The 26760-nt window shown below is 39.7% G+C and overlaps 1 protein-coding gene across 4 annotated transcripts in view; it reads right to left on the bottom strand.

Annotated features, from left to right (window-relative positions):
* The window catches only part of LOC119734740 (fibrillin-2-like), a 110206-nt gene that overhangs the window by 36678 nt on the left and 46768 nt on the right, over positions 1-26760 (bottom strand). For 3 of the 4 annotated variants that reach the window (XM_038208282.1, XM_038208281.1, XM_038208284.1), the window contains 23 exons: positions 26199-26312; positions 25630-25743; positions 24309-24422; positions 23013-23132; positions 21159-21272; positions 19818-19931; positions 18123-18236; positions 17479-17604; positions 16671-16781; positions 15504-15617; positions 14574-14861; positions 13653-13766; positions 12916-13029; positions 11296-11580; positions 10275-10391; positions 9051-9164; positions 7855-8142; positions 6420-6539; positions 5303-5416; positions 3772-4059; positions 2673-2789; positions 1309-1422; positions 87-200 (listed from right to left, as the gene is read on the bottom strand). In XM_038208282.1, coding sequence (XP_038064210.1) covers positions 87-200; positions 1309-1422; positions 2673-2789; positions 3772-4059; positions 5303-5416; positions 6420-6539; positions 7855-8142; positions 9051-9164; positions 10275-10391; positions 11296-11580; positions 12916-13029; positions 13653-13766; positions 14574-14861; positions 15504-15617; positions 16671-16781; positions 17479-17604; positions 18123-18236; positions 19818-19931; positions 21159-21272; positions 23013-23132; positions 24309-24422; positions 25630-25743; positions 26199-26312 — 3342 coding nt within the window. The remainder of the gene's footprint in view (positions 1-86; positions 201-1308; positions 1423-2672; positions 2790-3771; positions 4060-5302; positions 5417-6419; positions 6540-7854; positions 8143-9050; positions 9165-10274; positions 10392-11295; positions 11581-12915; positions 13030-13652; positions 13767-14573; positions 14862-15503; positions 15618-16670; positions 16782-17478; positions 17605-18122; positions 18237-19817; positions 19932-21158; positions 21273-23012; positions 23133-24308; positions 24423-25629; positions 25744-26198; positions 26313-26760) is intronic. The other variant, XM_038208283.1, reaches the window with a different exon arrangement.

Genomic DNA, 26760 nt, shown 5'->3' with positions numbered 1-26760 from the left:
TATTATCTGATCAGGTGTCTCTACCGATTCATTATTCTGAAAAGTCTCTTTGAAAAGAAAAAAGTCAAACCAAATCATGACCATACTTGTTTGGCAGAGGATGCCGGTGTAGCCAGCAGCACAGACGCAGTCAAACCCATTGACTCTATCCACACACTGACCACTGTTCAGGCAGGGGTTGGGAGAACATTCATCAATCTCTGACAGATGGAAAAGAGAACCAAACATAGAAACACATGTTAGGGTGTTACTGAATTGAGAGGTATAATCTACAAGGTAATTGTACAGATTTACTGGAAATCAATCTCTGAATTTTGAAAAAAAGAAAGTGAACATAGAAAGACAAGTTAAAGGCACATCGGAAAATTTGCATTTATCTCAAAAGTAAACTACCAAATTATTATCAAAAAGCTTACATGGTTTAAAAGTAGAGTAGATCATTTGTCATTTGTGCATTTGTTTCCTTGAAGCATAAAAGTTAAGTTTTAGCTCTGTGAATGCTGTATACTTCTAGTAAACAATATTCTAGGATCTCAATTTAGATTCAAAGTTACTGAGTTATATTCTAAATTGCGCCCGAAATCAGCATCCGGAACAAGTTCTCAGTCAGCCGATTGCAGCTACGCAATGTCATGTACTGAACCAAAGAATAATAGCAACCGTATGTATGCGTCGTGTCAAACGTAGCACGCACCCATTCACGGATTCTTCCAATTAAAAACCAACCACTAACAGATATTTCCAAAAATAAGTCACTTGACTCCTCTTTGGATATGACCTTCTTTAATTGTTTTCTTCAAAATGACAGCTTGCCAGAAGGAATAATTTCACAGGGAGTTAAGTGCCATTACTATAGTTAAACCAAGTAAGCTTTTTAACAATAATTTGGTCAGTTACTTTTTGGAAAGCCACAAATGATCTACTCTACCTTAAACTGGTGCTAAAAACCTAGTGAAACTATTCCATCTAGCTTGCTGTCACTTTAAAAGAAATCAAGAAGTGTCTACAGGCATTTTCCAACAATCAGTCAATTCACTGATTTTTGGAAATGAAGAGTTTTACAGAAGACATCGAGTTTTGTGCACGATTTTTCAATGTTTTCTTGCAAAGTGTAATATCCATTGTGCTAAAACTTCAACAGGTGGGGCTTTGAACATTCCTGAGCACTCTGGGCTTTGCCTTGGGTGTTATGTGCCCCACATCACAGCAGTCAACAATTGTTAAATGTATAACGTTTAGCTGGTTTTCACATTTCAGGCTTTACAGCCAAACTGCTAGTGATGACCAACCAAGTCATCAGATACTTACGTATGTTACAGGTCAGGCCAGTGTAGCCGTCTGCACAGTTACAGGTAAACCCTCCCTGCCTGTCCACACACATACCACCATTCAGACAGGGCTGGTCCGCACAGTTATTAACATCTATACAGCAAGATACAGATAGTTATTTACAAAAAAGTTTTCCATTTGCCATTAAGAGCTATACAATAAACTAGACATATTTATATGCATTCCATCAAGTGGACAAACACAGGGCTGTTTTGATTTCTTTTTTTAAAATTTGTTTGTATCAATGATGGAGTGAAGGTTTGAAAATAAATAAGCTGACAGTGGACAGTAGAATTGCAATGTCACCTACATGTGTATATATTTTTTAAATGGCATTTTGATGACGCCATGATGACATCATATTTTTTTCAGAATTCTGTGCACATATTGATGGTGTTTTCACAAAGTGAAAAAAACACCTCAATACCCTGTAAAAAGGTCATCCCGAGATAATAGCATTTGGCGTTAATCCTTTTTTTCAAAACTCACTTTCGACTAGTTTGTAGTTATTGATTTGGGTAATTTTGTGCATTGTCAAGTAACGTATGCTTTGTTCTTTGCTAACTCAAAGTTGTTTGTTAAAGTCTCTCTTAACTACACAGTAATTTATTAATAAAGATATTCTTCACTTCGTGAAATTAGCAATGAGCAGAGGCCTCTATTTTTTTCCCCATTACTTTGTACACATTCTTCGTCACTTCATGAAAAAAATAAAATGTTGTGAGAAATTGTTACATTTGCACATCATTCGTCACTGCAGTGCGCGCGACTGTTCTTTATTGACATCGTTCACGGCGCGCTCGTCTGCTCCCATCCTAACGCGTGTGTACAGAGATGCGTTATCCCTCTGGCCCTGCTAACGAAGTAAGCTTTTGTCACTTTGTGAAAACAGAAAAACACGGAGTTCAGGCTTTTTGTCAAATGTTTGTTTACGATAATTACAAAAGTAAACAACATTTCGCTTTGAAACTTGGTCAAATTGTTCTTTTTGTCAAGTGCAATCAATTGGCCAGCAAAACTTGATTTACAGGCTTTGGTCACTTCGTGAAAACATCGTCGATATGTATGACCTCCCACAGGCAAAACAAAAGCAAAAATTTGAATTCAGCATGTTTTGTTTGCAAGACATCAGTTAAATGTTGAAAAATTACAAAAAGGTTTAAAAACCACATGATGATGTCATCACAATATCATTTCCATTTTGGCCTATAACAAGTCCCTGGCTATGTGACACCAAGTTTAACCCAATCAGACCTGTAGTTCTGTGGATATAGGCCTTTGAAAAATGAACCAGGAAGCAGAAGCCAGCATGTGGCTTCTGCTATTTATACATTGGAACCTACCTCCCCCGCAGAACTGGCCACTGAAGCCAGGCAGACAGTCACAGCGGTAGAACAGCGCCAGAGTGTTGTCTGGAACGCAGGTGCCACCGTTCTGGCATGTGATGAAGTCACAAATGTCTGAAAAGAAATAGAATAATGTTATTGAGGAATACTACTTTAACCCTAACGTCCTAAGGGCTCTTTGGGGGTCAAGGACCCAATACCCCAGAATACTACATGTGTTGTGCACACTTGTATGGAAAGAAATGCATACTACAGGTTACTTCGTAGCTTTAGGTGAGGTTAGGGTTAATTTATTCAGGCAAAAAAAGTTATCAGCAAATATACTTGACATCTGCCTTTTAAACCAGGGGTCAATTTCAAGAACTGCTAAGCGTGAAAATATGTGCACATAAATGTGGTTGGCAAATTTGTTTCTGCTTAGTCGCTTAATGAAATAGGCCTCTGGACAATCAAACATTGACAATGTTAACCAACTTAGATAAACAACATAATAACACAATGTAATAATCAATGATACCCCACTACATATTGTTAATCTCCAGCAGGCCAGGATATTATGATGTCTCATAAGACAAACAATTTTTGTATGAACAATTTTCAGGTTTAACGTACGTGCATCCAAACACAGTGGAAGTCATTGGCAATGTCTAAAAAATGATATCAATGTTTCACTGGATGCACTACCAGTAAAATGGAGGAGGGAGGCTAATCATCCTTAGCTCTCAGCAGAAGCTGAATTGCGAAGGACACAGCTACAACGTGGTCAAGTTGAAGGCATGTAAAGGCGCCTTTAATAGACAGCTGCCATACAACCCATGTCTGTCCACAGAGCGCAGCCAGATCCAAAGTGTTGATTTTTTGTGGAGGAAGGAAAACCGAAAAACCCGGAGTAAAACCCTTGTGGCACAGGAGAGAATCATCAAACAACTCTACTCACATATGACCCGAGCCAGGAATCAAACCCGGGCCATAGCGGTGAGAGGCAAGCGCTTTATGCACTGCGCTACCCGTACCACCCAAATGAGACTTCCAGAGCCAAAATCATAATTCATTAGTACTCAAGACCCACAAGAAAAATAATTTTGTTCAGCTTTACTTAAGGTGGTGACGTCACGTTGACCAAGGTTGAGATTAGCTGGTTCCCCATTCATGAGCACCGACAGGTAGGCTGTGTACTTGGTGGTGGGCGTCAGGCTGACGAAGTCTTGAACGATGAAGCCATTTTGGGCCTGGTCCGGGGATAGAGTGACGGTGAGCTCCTGTCCAGTGGCATCCTCACGGACTGTAAGGAAGTAGAGTTGCGCCGTAGCATCGTTGAGTGGAGGGAAGGTCAGCTGTGCTGTGGTGGGGGTCACGCCGGTCACTGTCAGGGTGTTGGTAACAGCTTTGTTGTTTTGGGGGAGGAAAGAAAGGCGAAACGTTGATACAAAATGATAAGTGATGTCGTGGTTTGCATCATGCAAATCACTGTCAGGTTATTTCCTGCTTTGTTTAAGTGAGAAAAGCAAAGATGGGCGACACTAAATGAGACTCAAAGTTTTCAAGACGAAAGAATTTCATCTTTACTTTTACCAGATATGCAACTTGATGGTCATAAAAAAAGCTGGCCCTAGAGTGCACAATATTCTTTCACTTGAATCAGAACGACTAAAAGGTTAGTAGAATAAGCTGTAGTGGTAATGTGATGGCAAATGAAAAATCCACCATGGAGACTTGACTTATTGCCCACACGTATCATTGAAATCCTCCCTCCCTGGCCAGCAAATTCAGCCACCCCATCATAGCAGTCAAAATCAATCAAGCGACTGGTTTTTTTTAACAATTAAGAATTCCCTTGTTCGTTCCGGTTCGTTAGTAAAAACGTCATGATACACGCGCGCGCTCTGATTACTAGCGCCCATTGGATAAACGCTCGAGATGCGTGAGCTTGCAGTTCCATTCGCGCTATGCTACACCGTGTGAAGAACACATGGTTGAATTGAGGTGACGTCACACTAACGAACCGGATAGCCATGCTTTGACAGGAGGTGACTGATATGCCAGCTGCACCTACCAGTTACCTCTTTGGTCTGTTGATGGAAATTTGATTAGTCACAGCGTTTACACGATCTGTAATCTGACTGTTTTTTAACTAGTCTGTATACTTTTACTGAGATTTTGCTTCTTTTCGGTGGCACTGACAGGATTTTCAAGATTCAAAAACTGATGCCAGGTTTCCTTGCATTGAGTTGTTCCATGTGTATTACGTTCCACTGCATTTTCATTATGTAAAGTTGCAGACATTTTTTTGTTAATCAAAACTTCAAGTTATAAGGCTAGAGTTGTCTGTACAATTCTCATTTTTTATTTTTTTTTTCAATTCTAAATTTAACCAGATGAATGATCGGATGATCAATAACCAAAAGATTGATCGAATGATTGATTTCAGGACTATCCCTAGGAATTTTTTTTAGTGATTTTGAGAAGAATATATGTTGGAAGGTTTTTTTTTTAAACAAATAGTAAAGAAGCCATTTCTTGCAATGGCTTCAGTTGTTAACAGTTCTCAACAGGTTTTTTGGTGGGTTTATTTTTTGCAAACCACTTGCCTGATCTGAACCCAAGAGTACAAACGAGCATTCTCTTACCCACTTGGCAGTGCAGTCCCTGGTACTGTGGAGTACACACACAGTTATAGCCCAGGACCTGCTCCATGCACTGACCACCATTCCTGCAGGGACCACTAGCGCATTCCAGAAAATCTGAAAAGAAAGAGGTAAAAAGAGCAAAATGGCTAACATTTGTTCCTTCAACATTCCCAATACTAGCCTCTTTCATTAGGTGCAGATACTGGATTGCCTCTGTATTCTGGAACAAACTTTTTTTTTTACTGTAAAATGGAAACGGTTCTGCGTCTCTATTTCTAGACTGGATGTACTGGTGTAACAGTGGGTTCATGCGTTATGCGTAATTTCAGTGAGAAGTGAATTTGTTCGGGTACCTGTGAACGTCACAATGAAAGTTCAGTTTATGGCAGCATGAAAATTGCTTCGCTTCTGTTTCTGCCTTAAGCATGAACCGACCTTATGAACGCTTGCAACATGTGTTTCACCATGGAACATACCACTTCAGCAACATTTGAAAAATATTAGCCTATAGGCAGGTTCATACTTCACGCGAACACCACAAAGTAACTCCCGAGTGGATTTGTGTGCGCGCTATGCATGCGTATTTTACAGAACAGAGTGATTTTCATTTTCTTGAGGTAATACCCAAGTACACTGTCCGCTCACTCGGTAATTTTTCTTTTTCACAAAGTAGCACCCATCTGTATTTCATCAGTTTAAAGGTTTTTATTTAATTGTTTCTGTAATCCCACAAGAATACTGATTAACTACATTCCTGTCAAACGTTTGAAACGTTTTTATCCACATTGTATTTCTCTAACAGTGTTGTAACTTTGTGAAAACGAAAATCGTTCACGCCAATGTCCGATGTGCGCACGCACACTTGAGTGTTACTTCGCGAAACCAAAATTTGTCATGTAGTGGCTTTCACGAAGTAACACTGGAGTGGACCTGGGCGTTACTTCGTGGTGTGAGTGACGTTTTGTGCACCCATGTCGGACATTAATCTTGGCTGTCATTGGTCAAAGCATCACGAGATGGGGCTTAGTGTATCAGTCTATCACACATGTGCCTCTGGAATCTGTCTAGTCCCAATCCCAGCAAATGTGAACATGTGGAGGCAGTGTGTTTGGAGTACCTTCGTGACAGTTGAGACCAGCCCAGCCGTCAGGGCACAGACAGGTATAACCTTCCGTGGCACTGGTGTCCGGGATGCAGAATCCTTGATTCTGGCAGGGCTGACGATCCGTGCACACACCTGATATCAACAAAAATTCAAATGAGTTATACTTTTCAATTCATCATAATTGCAACATCACTGGGAAAACAGAAACAATGATACATTTATAATAAAGAAGGAGTTTGGTTGATAGATTTACATAGTAAAAATATCTCTAGAATTATCAAAAGAATTAAACAAAGATCTACATAGTAAAAATATATCTAGAGTTAACAAAAGAATTAAGCAAAGAAGTAAAAAATGACATCATCAGTCAGTGAATGGAAACAAATTGAAAACCCCTACCAAGAAGATTGAACTAAAATGTCGGAATGGTTAATAAATAAAATTTAACACATATTGAAAAAAACTAATACATCTGTTCATAAGCTCAGTGAAGATGATTAGAAAACCTTCCCCAATCCTTTAAAAGCAAACGCCTATTAATCCTAAAGCCGTGACTTTTCCTTTTAAATGGAGGCAAATTGTTCAGAAACATTCCATTATTTAAATTGTTTAGCATTTATTACTTTTGGCCTCATTTTACTTGCAACATTACATTAGTCAGCGGCTGGGGGAGGGGGGGTTAAATCCTCCTCCTTAGGTCTGCCACTGGACTTTTGAATGCATCATCACAGTATGCCTGAAGCCCATGTGAAATGACAGGGTGTGCGCACATTCAGATGAAAATTGGTTGGGTGTACTTCAATTCAAACACATACGACCTACGTACTCGGTCTAATACTCGAATATCAGAATACCCAGACTCAAATTCACGGAACTCGTAGTCAAGAAGCAAAGTACTTAGACCGAACTATTCAAAATCGTACCCATCATCAAAGTACTCGTACCCGATTATAAAGACTGAGAGAACAATTGGGTAATTTAGTTTTGAAATAAAAAATCTCCTTACTGGGAGACGCGCATGCTTTGTTTATTGACACTAATGCTGAATAGTACCAGGCTGTGGAGAGGATCAATTTCCTTTGCGTTGGTATATGCACAGACAACATCCTTTAATCTTTATGTGAAATATGCTACCGGCATCTGTGTGGGATCCCATTACTTGGGATTTTAGTTGTTTTCGCTTGATTTCTCAATAAAGTAGCCTACTCGTACTTGTACTCAGAGTCCAAGTAATTGGACTTGGTTAGCTGTACTCGTTCTCAATTAGTCAAAGCACTCAGATAAGACTGGTCCTCGATAGCTTGGTATTCGGCAGTACTTTGGACTTGGATAAAAGTACTTAACTACCACACTAGACTGGCAAACACCTTTATTGAGCTTTATGCCATATGCATGCAACTATCACTTCAAAACTACATGAGGAAAAGTAACCCCTGCAATTTCTTACTTTTGGTGGTAGGCACTTGGGTGCCCACAACATATGGAGTCCCATCAGCTCTGACTATCAGTCGGATCTGGTACTGAGTGGAGGGCTGCAGGCCGGTAATCAGTTGGTTGTAGACATAGTTTGGGCCTGCGTTGGGTACCTGTGGGATTTGAATGGTGCCTGAGACGCCGTTGGGGTCCGTCACCTCTACCTCATAGATGAAGTCGGTGCCGTCCACCTCGATGCTGGGCCAGTTGACCTCCACTGTGTTTGTGGTGACCTCGCCAAGCATGAACAGGTTGGAAGTGGCTACAAGGATATGAAACACGTGCTTAACTTAATAAATGTTAAGAAAAACTGTCCTGCACCATCTAAAGAAAATTAAAGGTACACCAAGCTTCACAGTGCCCCTCTTCATCAATAAAGGTTTTTTAATAGGTTTCAAAAATCAAAATGTAGAATTTCAAAGGTTTCCAAGAGCCAAAATATAGGCATTTATAGGATGCAAAGCCTCACCACAGTAGATAAAGTTACCAATTTCCTGCAAACTGCCAAAGTCTGAAACACTTGATATTATCTTAGAGAGGTAGGCCTATATTGAAAACGTGGTTATTTTTGAATTTCAGTAACCAAACTGTAGTTTGCTGGTTATTAAAAAATGTACAAAGTGATCTTCCTGGAATAGGATCAAGCACTACGGTGCTTCTTAGGCTTTGTAAGTTACATACATTCACAGACACATATGATTCTTTACGTACGTACAAACACACATTTCATGTTAATGGCAGAAATGAAAAAAAAAAAATACAAGTATTTGTTAAAACATAAAGGCCAGTAAAGGTGGCAAAACCTTGAAAGCATAGCTTGTATCACGCATGCTATTACACAAAATCAGATGAATCAGTACATAAAACATTTATACCTTTAAGCAGTAAACAAAGTTATGAAAAATAATAATGAGCTACGCGTCGGATCGCCTTACAAAGTCCAAGAGCGGAGACACATTGAATATAAAACAGATTTTCATCTTCATCTTTGTTAAGTAAAACTGAAAGGCAGATTAACACAAGGTCCCATTGTTGAAATTTGGATATCATTTTAGCATTTGGGACAGTTAATAAAGGGATTTTGACGAATTTCCATTGAAACGTTACAATAATTATGTAGATGTCACATCAACGGAATCTTTATCAAATCAAAGTGAAAGGTGAACTTACGGATGTTACACAAGACTCCCATCCAACCAATAGTGCAGACACAGGAGAATGCATTCACAGCGTTCACACATTGTGCGTTGTTCTTACATGGGTTGCTCAAGCACTCATTGATTTCTACATGGAAAAAAAACCCATCATTTACATAACAGTCACATCAGAATCTTCTTACCCAGGTGGACAGAGCTCAAGCTAATACAAACTGTATTGGCCACGATCATGCTTGTGATCTCCATTTGCTATATTTTCAGGTCTGCATCGTGACTTTGGGCGTGATCCCTGGCTGCATGGCATTTATTTAGGGGCTCATGGCTTCTGACTAGCGCCCCTTGAACAAAGATATTGATGAATTGGGGAACCGCTGACATAGGGCTGGATAGCTCAGTTGTAATTGTATTGACTTTTCCCATCGTGCCCACAACATCCAACAACAGCTTTTCTTGTCAATGAATCTAGTCATATTAAACAAAACCAAGTAGATATGATAGGCTCGGAAAAAAAACTAGGGTTGACAATTGTTTGACTTAACTTCACTGGAACCCAAGCAAGTCGACTGCACTACATGTATACAAATAATGAATGTTTATGAGTGCAATGGGAAGAAAAGATGGAACATTCCATCAGTCACCGAATAAAGTTATTCTTTCCATTGCACGAATGTGAAACATTCATTATTTGTTTTGTACAACACCTGAATAAAACCTCATCATCTGATTGGTCAGAGCAGCCAAAACTGTGACCGTGCAATGGAACTTCCATTTCCCATGGAAAGGAACTTCTATTTTGGTGGTCCGGCCGGGCCGTTGGTTGGGACGAATAATTCAACGACACGTGATCAACGACCCACCAATCAGATGACGGGGATTTATTCAGGTGTTGTATAATTGGGACTCTAGTTGACAGTTCAGGACCAGTCTACTGAGGTTAGTGGTATTGCTGGTTACCAATAGCCACACGATATTGTTATGTACAGCAGGGAGCCACAATGTTGAAAAGGTTTCTTTAGACTAGAGATAGTCAGGTTTAATGTGACAGGTGTAGGTTACATCACAAGTCAACCATATCAAGCCACTATGTGCACGCAGTGTGTGCTGTCCACTGGGCTCTCAAAACTGGTCAAAAAGCGCCCTCTCCATTCGCGCACAGAGCCCATTCTACCTACTAAAGGGTTTACTAACCACAAGAGGGCTCCCTTTCTCTGTCATTTCCTTCTTTATTTCAACTCACCAATTTGACAGTTGTCGCCTTCATAGCCGGCAACACAGAAGCAGCGATAGCCTAGCGGGGTACCAGCGGCATCAATGCAGGTTCCTCCATTCTCACAGGGACCAGTCGTACATATTGCTGATAGAAAATTACAGTGAACAAAGACGATAAAATGAAGTGAAGAGTTTGTTTTCCAAAATGCAATAAACATCATTTTGTACCTGTTAGAATCCTGCCCTTTACTGGCTGCCCAGAGTCAGTTTCCATGGCTGGTAAACAGTTATACACAATTTGACAATACAATAAATCATAAAATGTAGTTTAGAAACAGCTGTAATACTGCTCTAAAATGTTATACAATGTATGATAACTATATAATGAAACAGTTGATAACTATAACTATGAAACAGTTTTACTTTTTTGAAATGGATATATCATGTTTTGGAAATAAACTCTTCAAGTAGTCAGATAATTCCTAACCATAATAGTACTGGACAATACTTTAACACTTATTTTTTTCACTAAAAGCAAATACACCCATATTGAAAAAATCAAACACAATAAGTTGTATACAATTTCTATGTATGTTCCACATAATAGATGGTTGTGAGTTGGTGAAAAAAGTATAAAAGCTTGAGATGTAATCAAATTCTAATGTGCATTTAATGCTTTGTAAATTATATATGTTACACAAGCCATCACTTAATCCAATAATAATCCTCCAAATCCATTTATTTCTGAAAATTGCAGCAAAAGCAAATGTTGTACATTCCCCTTAATACAAGGTCCCATTTTAAAATAGGGCTTCCGTTGAAATGTTGGGAAATGTGTGAATGAAATGCAATTACTTTTTGCTAAAATATTAACAAAATATTATTTATTGCTAGCATTGTGGCTTTGGGCATGATCCCTGGCTAAATGGTCTATACAGGTTCTTGACTTCTGACGGGCACCCCTTGAATAAAGACATTGACAAAATGGGGAACCACCAACATAGGTTCAGTCAATTTCTTAAGGTGTAGGATTTCCAAATTTTACTTACCACCAGAACTGGTAGTCAGGGTCGCCAATGGCCAGCGAGTGCCGTCATCCAACAGTGCATAGAGTCTGGACACGTAGTTGGTGCCCGGCTGAGGCGCATGGAACGTGAAGTCCAGTAGGCCATTGACGACGTCCGTGGATGGCACGGTCGCCGTGGTCAGGACCCCGCCCCCAAAGTTCTCCAGGGTGACCACGTAGTTGGGTACTTGGGTGCCCGTGGGTTGGTCCCAGATGACCTGCACAGACTCAGTGGTGGAATCGCCCGCGTTGAAGTTGACAGCTAGGGCTGCAATTCAGATGGAAAACAGGGAGAGTTTTGGGACCATTTAGGAATCAATGCCCATTTGAGAATCTGTGTCATTTTGGTAGGTGATCTGTTTAGAAACGATTACCCATTTTGGAATCTGTCGTATTAGGGTTTAGGAATGAATGCCCATTGAAGGATATTTTGGTGTTTGGGGAGCTAGTCTGTTTAGGAATGAATTTAACTAATTAAACAAGGTTTCTAGTAGGAAAGCACCTTGATTAAAGTTGCCGAGTAGCACAATTCTTTCTGTGCTAAAAGCATATGGGCAATTCCACCCAAAGTGGATAGGCTAAAAAGTTAAAAATATATTAAACATTCAGAACAACCTCAAATGTGGTATCAAAATGGGACGGCAGGACCTTTCATTTGAGTGGTGTGCCAGTGAAAAACAATGTACTTTTTGTCCAAAAAATGTTTTAGGGGCTAACATTATTAGAATTTTAGGTAGTCATTTTGGCATCTTGTTTGCACATGCAAAATGCAAGTGTTATTAAGAGTTTTTGTTTTTAAGACAAGGAGAAAGGTACATATCTTATGAAAATGTGACACAGCTCATAGAATAGCATGATTCAGTATGTTTTTTATCACATGTTGGAAGTTGATTTCAGACACATAACATCCGTAATGTTATAGTGTAACGTCTGTAACAGCAAAAGCATGAAGTTCCTTTTTTGTAACATGTAAACGGTGTTTTCATAGAGTGAACCTATATCTACCACAACATAGTTATTTCATTAAATCACTGCAAGAAACTCTACAGACATTATCACTGCGTATTGAAAATCCAAAAGTCTATGTCTTCAAGCGTATACGTAACAGTCCTTTACGGCACTCACATGTATACCTCATCAAACATTACATTAACCATGTCATGTTGTACACTATGGCCTAAGCTAGAGTTGTACCAGATATAACACATTTGCAAGTATTTTACTTTTTTAAATTAGTTTTAGGCTCTAAATGTAACATCAGTAACGATGAAATTGCCCATATTTGTATGCCTAGAAGCTCTTTGAAGTGGTTGTGCTCATTGATGAACCATCTAATGACGTTGCTTTACCAGCACCCCTGGTTCTAGCACCCCTGGTACTAGCACCCCTGGTACTAGCACCCCTGGTACTAGCACCCCTGGTACTAGCACCCCTAGTACTAGCACCCCTGGTACTAGCACCCCTGGTACCAGCACCCCTGGTACAAGCAATTTCAGAGCCAAAGAGCACTCTCAACAGCATGGGAACAGAGCCATCGGGAAGCCAATTGTCATCATGGATTGCAAAACCAACAAGATCTAAACTTCCTTAGACTGGTACTCACGGACATTGCAGAAAGGGCCGGTCCAAGGTCCCACGCAGTTGCAACGAAACTGACCCTGCAGATTCTGGCAGTTGCCACTGTTCTGACATGGCGAACTCCGGCATTCATCGATATCTGTTTCGGATTAAAATTTAATATTTTATCATTTATAATGCTCTGGGATTGCAGAAAGGAATATAGGTGATATATCACTAGGGAAAGAAAGAGTATATTTCTTTGCTGCTATATGTAGATGCTACTTAAAACAATGTACAACTATAACATGGTTTGACAAATCATTGTTTGCAATCATAGTTTGAAGTCAGTCTAAGGCAGCATTTTGAGTTCAGTACAATATGTTCTGTACCGTCCCGGGTACCAATTTATACTCCTAGTGTGGAGAGAGCCAATTGTAATAAAATATCTTGCCTAAGAACGCGAGCACATGAGTTTGCCACAATAACCAATGGACAATGGCACTTATTCATTCATTCATTCATTCATAAAAGGTTTATTAAAAATTGTCTTAAAAATTGTCATCACAGCAAAAAACTGAATTGCAACAATTTATTACAATATTTAAAAAAAAACATGAAGAGATAACATTCAATATATATTTAAAACATTTAAGAAAAGTAAAAGACTAAAATGCACCAAAGCGCAGGTTTATTTTTAAGTTGCTGAAGATAACCAGCTATCGTACAGTCTGAATTTCATCTGGACAATGCTACGGGCCAATATTGATTTTTCTAACTCACCGGATTCACACCTAGTGCCTTCAAAGCCAACTGGGCAGTCGCACTCGTAGCCTAGCGCTGAGGCTACCTCACGGCAGGTGCCTCCATTCAAGCAGATGTTTGTGTTGCAAATGGCTGCCAAGAAAACCAAATAAAAATGCACTTCACTGTGGCACTATGCTTAGGGCCTACACAAATTTGGGGGCCTACGGAAAATTGGGGGCCTACAAAAAATTGGGGGCCTACAAAAAATTTGAGGGCCTGTGAAAATAGTGCAATGTGCCATAAAATACATAAAACCAAACCAACACCCAAGCACACCCGAAAAGTTTTCAGCAGTTTTAGTGTCTCTCTCAGAATTTGATTTCACCATGGAGGAAGGAAAACTGTACCTCCAGTATTTCAACATTGACACTGACGTAGCTGCATGTACATGTATGTAAAAGATTTACATGTAATGTACGGTGCCAATAGGTTAAAGAGCCTGGTTTGGCCTGGTTTGCTTTGTACAGCTATTGACCTATTGCGGCAGAATAGCGCCATTGCAGCTGATGGCTTGTGAAATACTGTCCATTACATGATATACAAATGGACGCTGAACATGCGAAATCTGAGACAAACAAAACGTAATGTACAAAATTCCATAGGGTTGTCTAACTAACAAATGGCGATTGGTCAATTAGGCATCAACATGAATTTGGTACCGGTGCCTAGGGCAGAGTGGGACCTACAGAACACTAATGCCTAGGGCCTATGGAACACTTAATCCCGCACCGGCTACATTTAGGTGACGCAAGTTGCCATCTTTTTCTAATTTTGCTATTTATCGTAATATTCACGAGGGTAGTCCACTTCAATTACAAAACCAGTTTCCAAAGGAACCCTCACAACAACAATTGCCAAATTCCATCAACTACTGTCCAATCCATTCAGGAGACTTACTTGTTGTCCGCGTGTTCAGCGAGTCCAGAATAAATGTCTGGCCATTGCCGTCGGTCACCGACAGGTCCAGGGTGTAGTCTGTTCCCGGTGACAGGCCGTCAATGTCGAAATTGACCATGCCGTTGACCACGTCGGCCGCGGTGTAATCCACTTCCCGCACCGTCTGACCCTGGGGGTCGGTGACCTTGACACGATACGTGGACTGGGGGTCGTTGGCCATGATGTCCGTGAAGCTGCCTTGGACCCGGTTCGGTGCCATGTCTGTTATCACCACGTCCGCCGACATTGCTGCAGGACAGAGACAAAGCAAGACAAGACTTGACTATGTGGTCTTTGTCTGTGTTAAGTTTCATTGAGAAATGACTATGTTCAATGTTCAAGGCGGCACATACCGAAACGAAACAAAGTCTATTGCATTTGGGAAAGAAGAACAAGAGCAAATCAAAACTGAACGTAAACAATGCCATTTTGGCAACTTTGTTGAGAAACCAACCAATGTTTTAAAATGCATATAAGATCATTTGCATTTATCCCAAAAGTAACCTACCGAAATATTATAAAAAAGCTTGCGTGGAGTAATGATTGTTCTGGTACTATACACCCTGGTGAAATTATTCTGTCTGGCTTGCTGTCATTAAGAAGAAATCAAGAAATGTAGGTGATTTTCAACAATCAGTCAACTGACTGCTTTTTGGAAATATGGAGTGCTTTTGATGAAATCATGTTTCATGATCAAAATGTTGTGCATGGTTTTCACTGTTTTTCTCGAAGAGTGTAACATCCACTGAGCTGCAACTTCAACAGGTTAGGTTTGAACATTTTTGGATTTTGAGGGATGTTATTATTGGAAACAAACAAAACGATGCTGCAAATAAGCCTACTTTTAAGTAAACGAATTCCTAATTTCACTTTTTAAATGAGTCTACCCACGTGTTTCGCAGTGAACTCCCTGGAAATTTGCGGTGCATTCACAGCGGTAGAAGTTGACCATGTCAATGCACTGGCCATTGTGCTGGCATGGAGTGCTCACACACTCATTCGTGTCTGCAAAATTAAACCACAAATAAACAACACAAAATCAAATAGTTTGCAACCATCAAAGAAATGAAAAATGAAAATAGGAACAACATTAAAGGGAAAGAGATTTGAAACCCAAATTACTTATTTTTACAAAAGTTAAACAACGAAAAGTCAATTAAAAAGCTGATATAATTATTTTTGTTTTAACTGACACTACTGCCTGCTACAACACCCAGAGGCCAATATATAATGCATAAAGAGTGTGCCAAAAAAGTGCAGCATTGGGAAAACAAATAATTAAAACTGTTTGATGTTTTTTCTTCAATGAAGTTATATATTACATTAAAGCCTGAGTATTTCTCAGTACACTTCTTTTTACCCCATTCCACCTGGATCCAGAAATACAATCAATTAAGTGAAAGGGTGTACATTGTACTTGGGCTACTCTCACCTGTGATGTCACCAACCTCAATGCCTATTCAATGCTTAATCCATATTCAGCATGTCCAGGTGAGAGTGGCCCAAGTAAAATTGACATCCTTTCACTTAATTCATTGTATTTCTGGATCTTAGGACCCAAATGGAATGGGGTAAAAAGGAGTGGATTGAGAAATAGTCAGGCTTTAATGTAATATATCATTTCATTGAAGAAACGAAACATTAAACAGTTTTAATTATTCGTTTTCTGAGTGTTGCAGTTTTTTGGCACACTCTGTGCGTGTGTGCATATGCACAGTACAAATGTGATAAGCTTTGATGACCCGAGTGATTTTTCATACAAGATTCCGACATAATATAAAGAAACTTAAGTTGACTTAATAATACAAATAAAACAATTATTATAAGTGCCTTTGCCAACAGATACAAAGTGCTAATTATTACCCCTGTTCATCAGGCCATGAGACAATTTCTCAGCAGCAGCTCGAGTGCAGCGCAAACTAGCCTCTACCCTCACAGGAACTCATTGAAAAAAATTATACTCTTGGTGGAGAGAGGCCATTGTAGTAAAGTGTCTTGCCCTAGAACACAAGCACCATGCGCCCCCCCCCCCCCCCCCCCCGGCAGTGCTCCACTTACTTGTTTCACAAAAGGTTCCTTGGTATCCAGGGAAACAATTACAATCAAATCGGTTGTCGCCATCGACACAGAAACCAAACACACAAGGGTTGGAAGCGCATTCATTGTCATCTGAAGAAGAATAAAAATCAAAAGTCAATTAAAGTGACAACAAATATCTGACCTCCCGTAGGGGTTTTTGGATGAATGGTCTCAAATTCAGGTATGTTCTTAAAATTGGTCTACCTATGCTCTTCTACATATTGGATATTTTTCTCCTGACAAAATTTCAATATTTAAATGGAAAACGCAACCATTGCTTTTTTGGGACGTTTTCAATCCACTGAAAATGTGCTTTTGTTTGGGGTTGCTTTTGGGAATATAATGCACAAAAAGATACGCCTGAAGTATTGTCGGCCCGTATATAATCCAAAATGTGTAAAGAGTTGCTCTTGGGATGAGCCTTATTGGGGCAAACTCAAAAAGAAAATCATGATGTCATCATGATGTCATCATGATATAAAATTGATTGAGTTTTTGAGCATTTCAGCATATGATGGACAGCCCTACTTAAACATGTAGTCAAGATAGCTGTGATGAAGTAATTACAACATTATTGTTTTCAGACCATAAAGGTCTTTGTTTAGACCAAGTTTCATCAAGATATGTCCTGATGATGTGACCAAAGTGCCAGGTAGAAAAACATGTGTACAACATATTTGACATTCAGAAAAAGAAAACAAACCAACAAAGGCTCTGAAAAATCAGAGCAAAATCAATGCCTTTTCCAGAGCGCCACAAACTGCTTGACAGATTTGTTTCCACTTACTGTTTTCACAGCGATCACCAGAGAAGAAGGCTGGGCAGAGGCAGGTGAATCCATTGACTGCATCCTGGCAGGTGCCTCCATTCAGACACTTGATCACAGATGGGTTGGCCGCACAATCATCAGGATCTGAACACAAATTACAGAGTTGAAGAGAGAGAGAGAGGACTCCTCTTAAAAGCCTGTCCTTGTATACTGCTGGAACAATTTGTTACATGGTGTCCTTTAAACTGGTGCACTTGAACTGTTTTCCCCTAATTCTCTTCCAAGTATAAGGCTGCCAAACTGCTTTGTTGAAAAGCTTTAGGCTCGGTCAGTTATATCATTTGCATTTTGTGCATTTTTTGGTATACCAGTCATCTTCACTTTGAAGAAGGATTTTCTTGTTAAATTGGTAGGTATGTGTGCAAGTAATTGAAAATGTTCCTATGTGTCGTTTAAGTAATGGTACATGTGCTATCACCTTCCTAAATTTGCGATATAACTTATGAGCCCTCGAGTGAACATGGTGGTGTCCAAAAAGTGGGACAAAATCTGAAGCCCAAACCAGAGCAAATTCCACAAAGGTTTGAAAATCCGCTTAAAGTTCGGAGAAAAGTTTGTAGCATGCATTCAGGTAACTAGTGCAGATATCTAAGGATACTCACTGACAGAGCACGTTGGCCCAAGGAATCCTGACAGACAGCTGCACAAGTAGGCATTGACCAGGTCCTGACATGCACCTCCATTCTCACATGGATTGGAGATGCACTCATTCACATCTAAACACAACAACATCAGTATTAATTTTATGGGCATACCACAACTGGACAATACCTCAAACACATTGGGAGGGAGGGGGCTATTGTCCTTACTTGCAGCTGAGAAGCTGAATTGTGAGGGACGCAGCTACCGGTACAATGTGGTCAAGCCGAATGCATGTAAAGGCGCCTTAGGCAGCCGCCTCATGACCCATGACTTACTCCGGAGCACAGCCAGATCGAAAGTGTTAATTTTTGCGGAGAAAAACTGGAGAACCCAAAGTAAAACCCTCGTGGTCCAAAATACCAGCCTATAACATATCTCATTTTCACTTGTTTTGATAACTGCTACATATTTTTTATATTTTCTTTAATTTGGATCCAGATCATTCTGACCCCCCCTGTACAGGAGAGAATCAACAATCAACTCTACTCACATATGACCCGAGCCGGGAATCGAACCCGGGCCACAGCGGTGAGAGGCGAGTGCTTTACGCACTGTGCCACCCATGCCACTTTGGGGACAAAGGCAACAACATTTCCACGAAATTGTGGTACGAAATCTTGAAATGTTGTCTTGATTTGTGTTTAGTCATTTGTAATAAAGGGCAGATTTAAGAGGGTTGAGATGACCTACTAGCCCATGGTCTTACCAATGTTTATTATTAATCTGTTACAGAAAAAAAAAATCATACTCTATTAGTTTTCTTGAAATAACTTCACATAGAATAATGCTTCTTGGTCTGTCTACTTGTTGACTTGAAATACGATGGACTTCAATATACGATGCCTGAATAAATCCCCGTCATTGAATTATTCGTCCCAACCCATGGTTGCTGAACCGCAAAAATGGAAGTTGCATTCCATGGCAAATGGAAGTTCCAATGCACGGTCACACTATGGGTGGCTCGGACCAATCAGATGACAAGGATTTATGTAGGTGTTGTACAATTGTACAAAACAAAAAATGAACGTTTCACATTCGTACAAAGGAAGGAATAATTAAATTCCACGAGGCAAAGGAACATTCCATCTGTCACCGAATGAAATTATTCTTACCATTGCACTCATAAACATTCATTATTGGTATACTGCCAATAGCTATAAGCTTTTCAACTCTTTGACAGTGTTGTAGTCGAGTGCATTTCCATGAATACAAGTGCGAGTGATTTGCAATGAGTATGAGTGCAAGCATGAGTTCCTTGCCATGAGTATGAGTACATGAAAACATATCCACAAGTACGAGTACTTTCCACGGAGAACAAGCACATTTCAATGGGTGCACATGTTCTCAGGGACTTTTTGCAGTCAAACTCGGCATGAGACAAAGGCAAAAGCATCCCAAACAGTAGAAAATTGGTTCTTTTCCTGCAAGTACCTCTGAAAAATTGTTTGATTCTAGCCAGAGAATATTTCTAAGAGTACAACTACCAGACATTTAAGGGTAATTATCATTCTTGCTAGTACGAGTAAAAGCACAAGTAAATCCTCATGTGCGATTTCGAAAACATGTACTCAAGAACGAGTATGAGTTACTACAACACTAATAAATAAAGAAATAAATACATAACTATTAGGACTGACATCAATTTGGTTACTTACCCGTCTCACAGAGCAGTCCCTGGTACCCTGCCATACAGCTACACGAGGAGCTCAGGACACCGTCTATACATCTCCCGCCATTCTGACATGGGTTGGGGCTACAGTTGTCAATTTCTGTCCAGAGTTTGACCAGATAGTATAGAAATCAAACAACTGTCTAAAAAGGCTTAAACTGCCCCAAACTAAATGCACTCTCAATCTCTTTTATACAAACATAATTTTTGTTGTTTGCCAAACGCTTCAGGTAACAAAAAATTAATACAATGCAATTTCATTGCCGGCGAAAAAGCTTAAAGCTATAGTCCATCATTTGCAGCCATCCGAAAAATTATTGTTGAAAAACAAACTTGGTTGAAGGATAGTAAGGGGAACTCCCTGTGAAATTATTCTTTCTGGCAAGCTGTCATTTTGAAGTAATCAACGAAAAGCCTTTCCAACGGTGCGTCTTAAGGCGCACCGTAGGAAAATGTAAATTAGTAGTTCGTTTTGTTATTCGGCGAAGCGCGCGCAAGCATTGGCACGCAGTTGCTATAATTCGTCGGATCAGTGCGCGACATCGCGTATAGCTGCAATCGGATCAGTGAGAACGGGTCTCGGACGCAATTCAGGCCCAATTCAAAACATGATTCAGCAACTTTTGATTTGAAATTGAGATCCTAGAATGCTCTTTTTCTCGGAATATACAGCTGAAGCTGAGATGAAACTTCATCATGTTAGTTGTTCAGTATCCTTCATTAGATTTTGAACACTTTTGTTGCTTCAAACGAACAAAATGCACAAACTACAAATGATGGACTATATCTTTAAGAATGCCACAATCCTCAAAGCACTCCCATTCTATCCCACCCATGAGAAATCTGTACAACTCAGAATAAAGACTGGGTAGCGTACAGAAAGCCATTTGAAGCCATATTGGAGAGACTGGCTGGACATCTATAAAGGACAACGTGCCATCTTTATAGGCAGTTGTGATTCACTTTTGGAACATCTTTTGCAGACCTGGTTTACCTTTTGACCACCACCACTGACCATGGTTCACAATTCTTTCAAACGTTTTGGTCTACTTTTTGAATGCCGCAGTTCACTTTTCGCGACGTTTGAAAATGTAATCATGACAGAAATGTGTCCTTTTTAGAACATCATAAAACGTGTACATGACCAAAACTCGCGTCAAATCTTGATACAGCTGATCTGCACAAACCTGTTGCATCTTTGCAAAAGCTTCGGGCATCGTAAGCAATGCACTTGAATGTCCCTCCCAGTGTTCTCCCCAAATTCTCCCTCTGTACCAGTTGAGGGGGGTATTTATACTGGGTGTTGTGTGGGTTTTTGGTAACTTACGTATTTCACAGTTGGTGCCTGTGAAGTCTGTGCCATCACAGATACAGGTGTACATGTTGGAGCCATCAAAACATATGCCGTTGACACAGGGGTTGGAATCACACTGGTTCGGATCTACACAGAATAAAAGGAATCACATTAGGCCTATAGACTTATCCGACAACAAAATAATGACAAGCTATTACTGGCATAGTATATCAATTTTGTGATGTCGCACATGTAATATAATTTTTTTAATGCAATCCTTCAAAATGCACCTTTGTGTCCCATTTAACCTTCTTTCAATTTTCGTTTTGCCATTTTCAAGGGTGTTTTGATGTCTTTTTGGTTTTGATGCCAATGCCAACTTTCATATTCATCAGCAAAAGTGGATGTCAAAAGTGTGATGTCATTTCAGGCAGGAACCTCAATGTTACAGCTATTTCAGCACCAAAAGTTGCCAGAGTTTTGGACATTTTGCTATTGTAAATTTTCTTTTCTTTGGTAGTTCGTTGTCAGTACACGGCAGTAAGCCAATGAGCAAACTTTTCTCACAAATGTTATTCGACGAGCAATTTTTTTTGTGTTCACAATTTTGAACAGAAAACCTCTGAACTGAACAGTGTCTTCCTGAAATGACATCACAGCAACAGTGCCTCAGTTGTCCAGAAAAGCATGGCAAATTTAAAAAGTATAGCGTAACTGTCCTAAATTCTCCAATTTTAATACAATTTTGCACACCCCCTAGGGAGTTAGGGTTAAAGAAGTGCACCTTTCAACAAAATTAACAAAAAAAGGAATGTCAAATAGTTTTCATACATTTAAGAGTAGAAAGTTGCACAAAATGTGTTCCTCAGAAAAATTCATCTCATGGACCCTTTAATCAATTAAGTTGCAGTATGTATATTCATAGCCCTTTTGGTCAAACAGGTGTCAACTGCAAGTACATGACATGTGCGGGACAAGCACGGTACCAGCTCGTTAATGCCAGGTACCTCGATGAAAAAGTAGACTACAACTACATGTACTTGTAAATAATGACAGCAAAATCTTTCTTTTTGTTAGTATTATATAAGTCAGATTTTAGTAAAATAAGAGGAACCAAGCAATTTGGGCGGTACAATATTTTTGCTGCAGAACCTTTTTTCTTCAAATTTACTTGAAGGATGACTCTCTACAAGTTAAACTTGAGGGCAATTCCATCGTTACGGATGTTACATTCAATGCCTAAAATGAGACCATAAAGACAAGAGTTGGCATCAAGCTAGACATAGTTCAGACCATTGAAATAAAAAGGCTATCCTATTTTGGACACATCAAAAGGATGCCAAACTCCAGATACTCTAAGATCACCCTGGAAGGAGCCGTAGCTGGCAATAGACCTCGCGGACAACCACCCACGCGCTGGATGGACACCATTCTAACAAGCTGTAGCCCCAGAGGCATCCACTCTATAACAGAAGCTGGAAGAAAGGCCCAAAATCGCCAGTTCTGGAAGACTTTCATTACGCAGCAGCCATCTCTCATGTCTCTAGGAATAACCTGAGAGGACGGCCTACTACTACTACTACTACTTCTATAACTCCAACTTAGGCCATAATGTACAATATGACTTGGTTAATGTAATGTTAGCTGAATTTATTTATAATGAGAGACAAGTGCTGTAAACGACGGTTATGGACATTACGCTTTAAGACATAGGTTTTTGATTTCCAATATGCAGTGATAATAGTCTGCTATGAGTCCCTTATAGATGCCTTTAGATGTATGTATAGCACTGTGCAGGTGTGCTGTTAGGATACAGCAGCAAGCGACTCTTGTGCACCCTTTTTTTCTGTTGACACCTTTAGTTTCTTTCAGCCTTGTTATGTTTACCATTATTGCAGAGGAATCCGCTGAAACCTGGCAGGCACTGACAGGAGTAGGCGGGTGTTCTTCCGTCCAGACAAGTTCCGCCGTTCTCACATGGGTCCGGCACCGGGCAGTCGTTAATCTCTGTCAAAAGTTAAAACAAAAAACAATTGATTTACTCCTATCAGCGCTCATATAATGTACTCCTTGATGAATCCATACAACCATAAGGCGATGGGGCGGTTTGGGGCGGTATAAGGAGTAACAGGCAGGGTGATTTGGGGTGGTATAGAGAATAATGGGTTAAAGGTTACGCATCAGTTTCTCAAGAAAATTTACAAGCAAATTGTTCCAGGCAGGCAAGCGTTGACAGAAAAATATGATGGGCAAATTTCAGATCACTGATAGTTTCTAAAAATGTTCCTCATTCCCGAAAGTGGTTCAGTCATAAGGGTATTAATAAAAAGCTATCTTGTGTTGGGTAGGCCGGCGTGTAAAATTTATGAGCAGACAAATTCAGGCGAAAGTTTGTGTTTTATGCACGCAAATGGGAAACTTGGTTTTGCACATTTCTTTCCAACAACCGTATTGTCAAGCGGCAAAAAACAAAAAATGGCACAACCACCAAATTGGCAATTTGGATGCAACTTTGCTTACTAGTTTAGGTGAACTTGGTCTTTGGATGTATCTTAGCTAGGTTCCTCAAGGAACTGATATGTGCCTCAAAGCATCACAGAGGCGTACATGTATATTATGAATGAGCATGACCACAAGCATGACAAGAGCACAGCATACCTCCTACCAAATTCCCGCATTGCAACCACGGTAAACACAGTATGCAGTATATCATATTACAAAGCCAGAGCTCAGCAATGCATTGTTAGATCCAGGACCATTCTAATACACCGACTGGGTGACAGAAGATTGGCTGGAGCAATCATAGCATTACCTTCTCCTTTCAAAAAATTCCATTTTATTTACTGATAGAAAGTTCAACTTGTACATTTTTTTGGGCACAAATAGTTCTGCTTTGCGAGCAGACCGGCTCCCCGTCCGTACATTATCAGTACCAATGATAAGAGTGGAAACCAGCCCACCCCCCCCCCCACACACACACAGAATTATTGTCTGGCAGCAAAGAATTCAAAATTGTAAAGTAATAATTGAATAACTAAACATGGGCCATTTTTTTTCTATCAATGTCCCATTCCAAAGTGATTCACTTTTGAATTGCTAAAAAAATATTTACAAACTATGAATCACTTTTTGGAGATTAAACTTGACAAGAGCCGAAGCCAACCGTTAGATTACATCACTCACGTGTTTCGCAGTTTGTGCCCGTGAAATCCGTACCAGTGCAGTCGCAAGTGTATGAAAGGAATCCATCTCGGCACACACCGTTGACGCAAGGATTGGAGGCACAATCGTTAATGGCTGGATTGAAAGTGAAATAATAACAGCAAACAAAGAGTTGTTAATTGGATTTTCATATTGGGTTAATGCCCTTCACCAACATCATTTTGTAAGCACTGTATATTCAGTGCTGTTCAAGAGCTTTCCAGAAGACTTCACAAGCTTGCTTAAGTTAGAATAAACTTCCATCTTAAGCCCGGTTCATACATTATGTGAATGCAGATGCAAAGCGAATTTGACGTCATGAAACATTCGCTGCGAAATTTGCAGAGTTGAAACATCATCGCTTTGCTTACGAAGTGACAAAAACCTTGAAAATCGATAATTGTTCGATTTTTAGTTTTACCAGCTTTTTGTTTATAGCTGTCTCAAGGAACAATTTGACCAAATTTAAAGCAAAATATTGTCAATTTTTTTTAAATTATTGTTAACCTTAAAATCCGTGTTTTTCATTTTTACGAAGTGTAAGAAAGTGTAAAATGTTCTCACAAAGTGACAAAAAGTTAACTCGTGAGCAGGGCCGGAGGAATTTTACATCGGTCTACATGAGTCTGGATGGGAGCAGACGCGCACGCTCACATGTAGTATGACGCGTGAAAGTAACAAGTTTGTTGCGTCAACAAAAAGTAAAAAAAGGTTCATGTTCCCACGAAGTGACAAAAACTATGTACAAAGTAGTGGGCAAAATATGGGACTCAATGTCTTGATGTTCTCACGAAAAGCAAAAAAGTTTTATTAATGAATTACTGTTTAGTTAAGAACTGTTTTAAACAAACAACTATGAATTAGCAAAGAGTAAATCATAAGCTATCGGACAATGCAAACATTTCCGAATTCTGTTACTGCGAAGTGGTCAAAAATGTCTTTTGAAAAAATGAATTACTTCAAACGCAATTATCTCGGGATGAACGTTTGTGTAATTTTGAGGTCCCCATGACGTCACAAATTCGCTTTCGCACCGAGTATGAACTTGCCTTAAGGGGCGGTCCATAAAGTACCTACGGAACATTGCGTACAGCATGCGTATTTAAAACAAGGATTTGGGGGACATTCCTCATTTTGCCTCAGTTAGGTCTCATTTCGTGAAAATGGTATTTGTTAGGGTAATTGGGCATGTCACAATGAAACTTCAATTGTTGACGTGACGAAATTCTCTTTGCTTCCAGTATAAACCGGCCTACCAGTGCTGTCAATAATATATTCGGAAGAACTAATCAGTGCAACTCACGGATTTCACACCTAAGTCCACTGAAGTCGGTATTGCGACAATCACATGTGGAAGTGAGAACACCGTCCACACACTGGCCATTGACACACGGGTTGGGAAGACAGTTGTTCACCTCTGAAAAAGATCAAATCTTGAGTTTATACTTTCAAGCCCCTTCTTTAACTCCAGTTGTGGGTGCAGCTGAAGCTCTGTCATTGACTCATAACGTCATTTGGAAGCATTTAAACTTTAACTTCACATAAAAGAATTCAAATTTGATTACATATTATATGTTGTAACAGAAAAAAGAACTCATATTGAGCTAGAATCTGCCTAACCAGGGATCCAAAATCATGAAGCCAGAGCCTGTGGCCGAAGATGAGACAAAACCATGGCTTGAGAAAAGGCCAAATGAAAATGCCAATAATTCTTCATGTGATAGACTTTAGACCTGCGAACTGAAAATTGCAAATTTGGCATCTTTCAACGGCATATTTTGCCTAATATCTTCCATGTGATTAAGTTGTAACCCATTAAAATCTAATCAGTATCTTTTGTTTCTTGTTAAACGAAGAAGCAAAATAACTCACGGTTTTCACACAAGGTCCCGGTGAAGTCTGTGCCTGCACAGTTACATGTGAATGTGCGTACACCATCCACACACTGACCATTGCGACATTGATTGGGTTGACAATCATTGATCTCTGTTCAGAAAAACAAAACCAAATGTACATATAGTAAGTGAAGCACCAATTTTGTTTTCTAGGAGTCCAAGTCCGGGGTTATAGTCCGGTTTCAGTCAACTTCTTTGTTGGATTTTTACAATATATCAATCAAGACAATGTTATAGGTGGTAGTTTGAAAAAGATTTTAGTGATTTAGAAATACTTGTAATGAAAAAATATTTGCCACACTTCAATTTTTAGAACAGTATTACAAATAGCTTTCACGGTGGTCCCTGGAACATTCCATTTTCTTGCAGTGGCTTCTTCGGAAAAAAAGACCAAATGAAGAGTGAGTCTCATAAGTATAAGGAAGCCCTCAGGTCAACCTTGCGACGACACACAACAGTAAATGACTGAGCTATGACCATCGGAAAAACATCAGTTGCCAATTTTTTGGCAAACTTAGTGTAACTGTGACAATATTATG

This window comes from Patiria miniata, unplaced genomic scaffold, assembly GCF_015706575.1.
Source record: "Patiria miniata isolate m_02_andy unplaced genomic scaffold, ASM1570657v1 HiC_scaffold_28, whole genome shotgun sequence".
NCBI classification, from domain to species: Eukaryota; Metazoa; Echinodermata; class Asteroidea; order Valvatida; family Asterinidae; genus Patiria; species Patiria miniata.
Note: the sequence above shows the minus strand (reverse complement) of the source record. Positions and strands in the feature narration are given on the sequence as shown.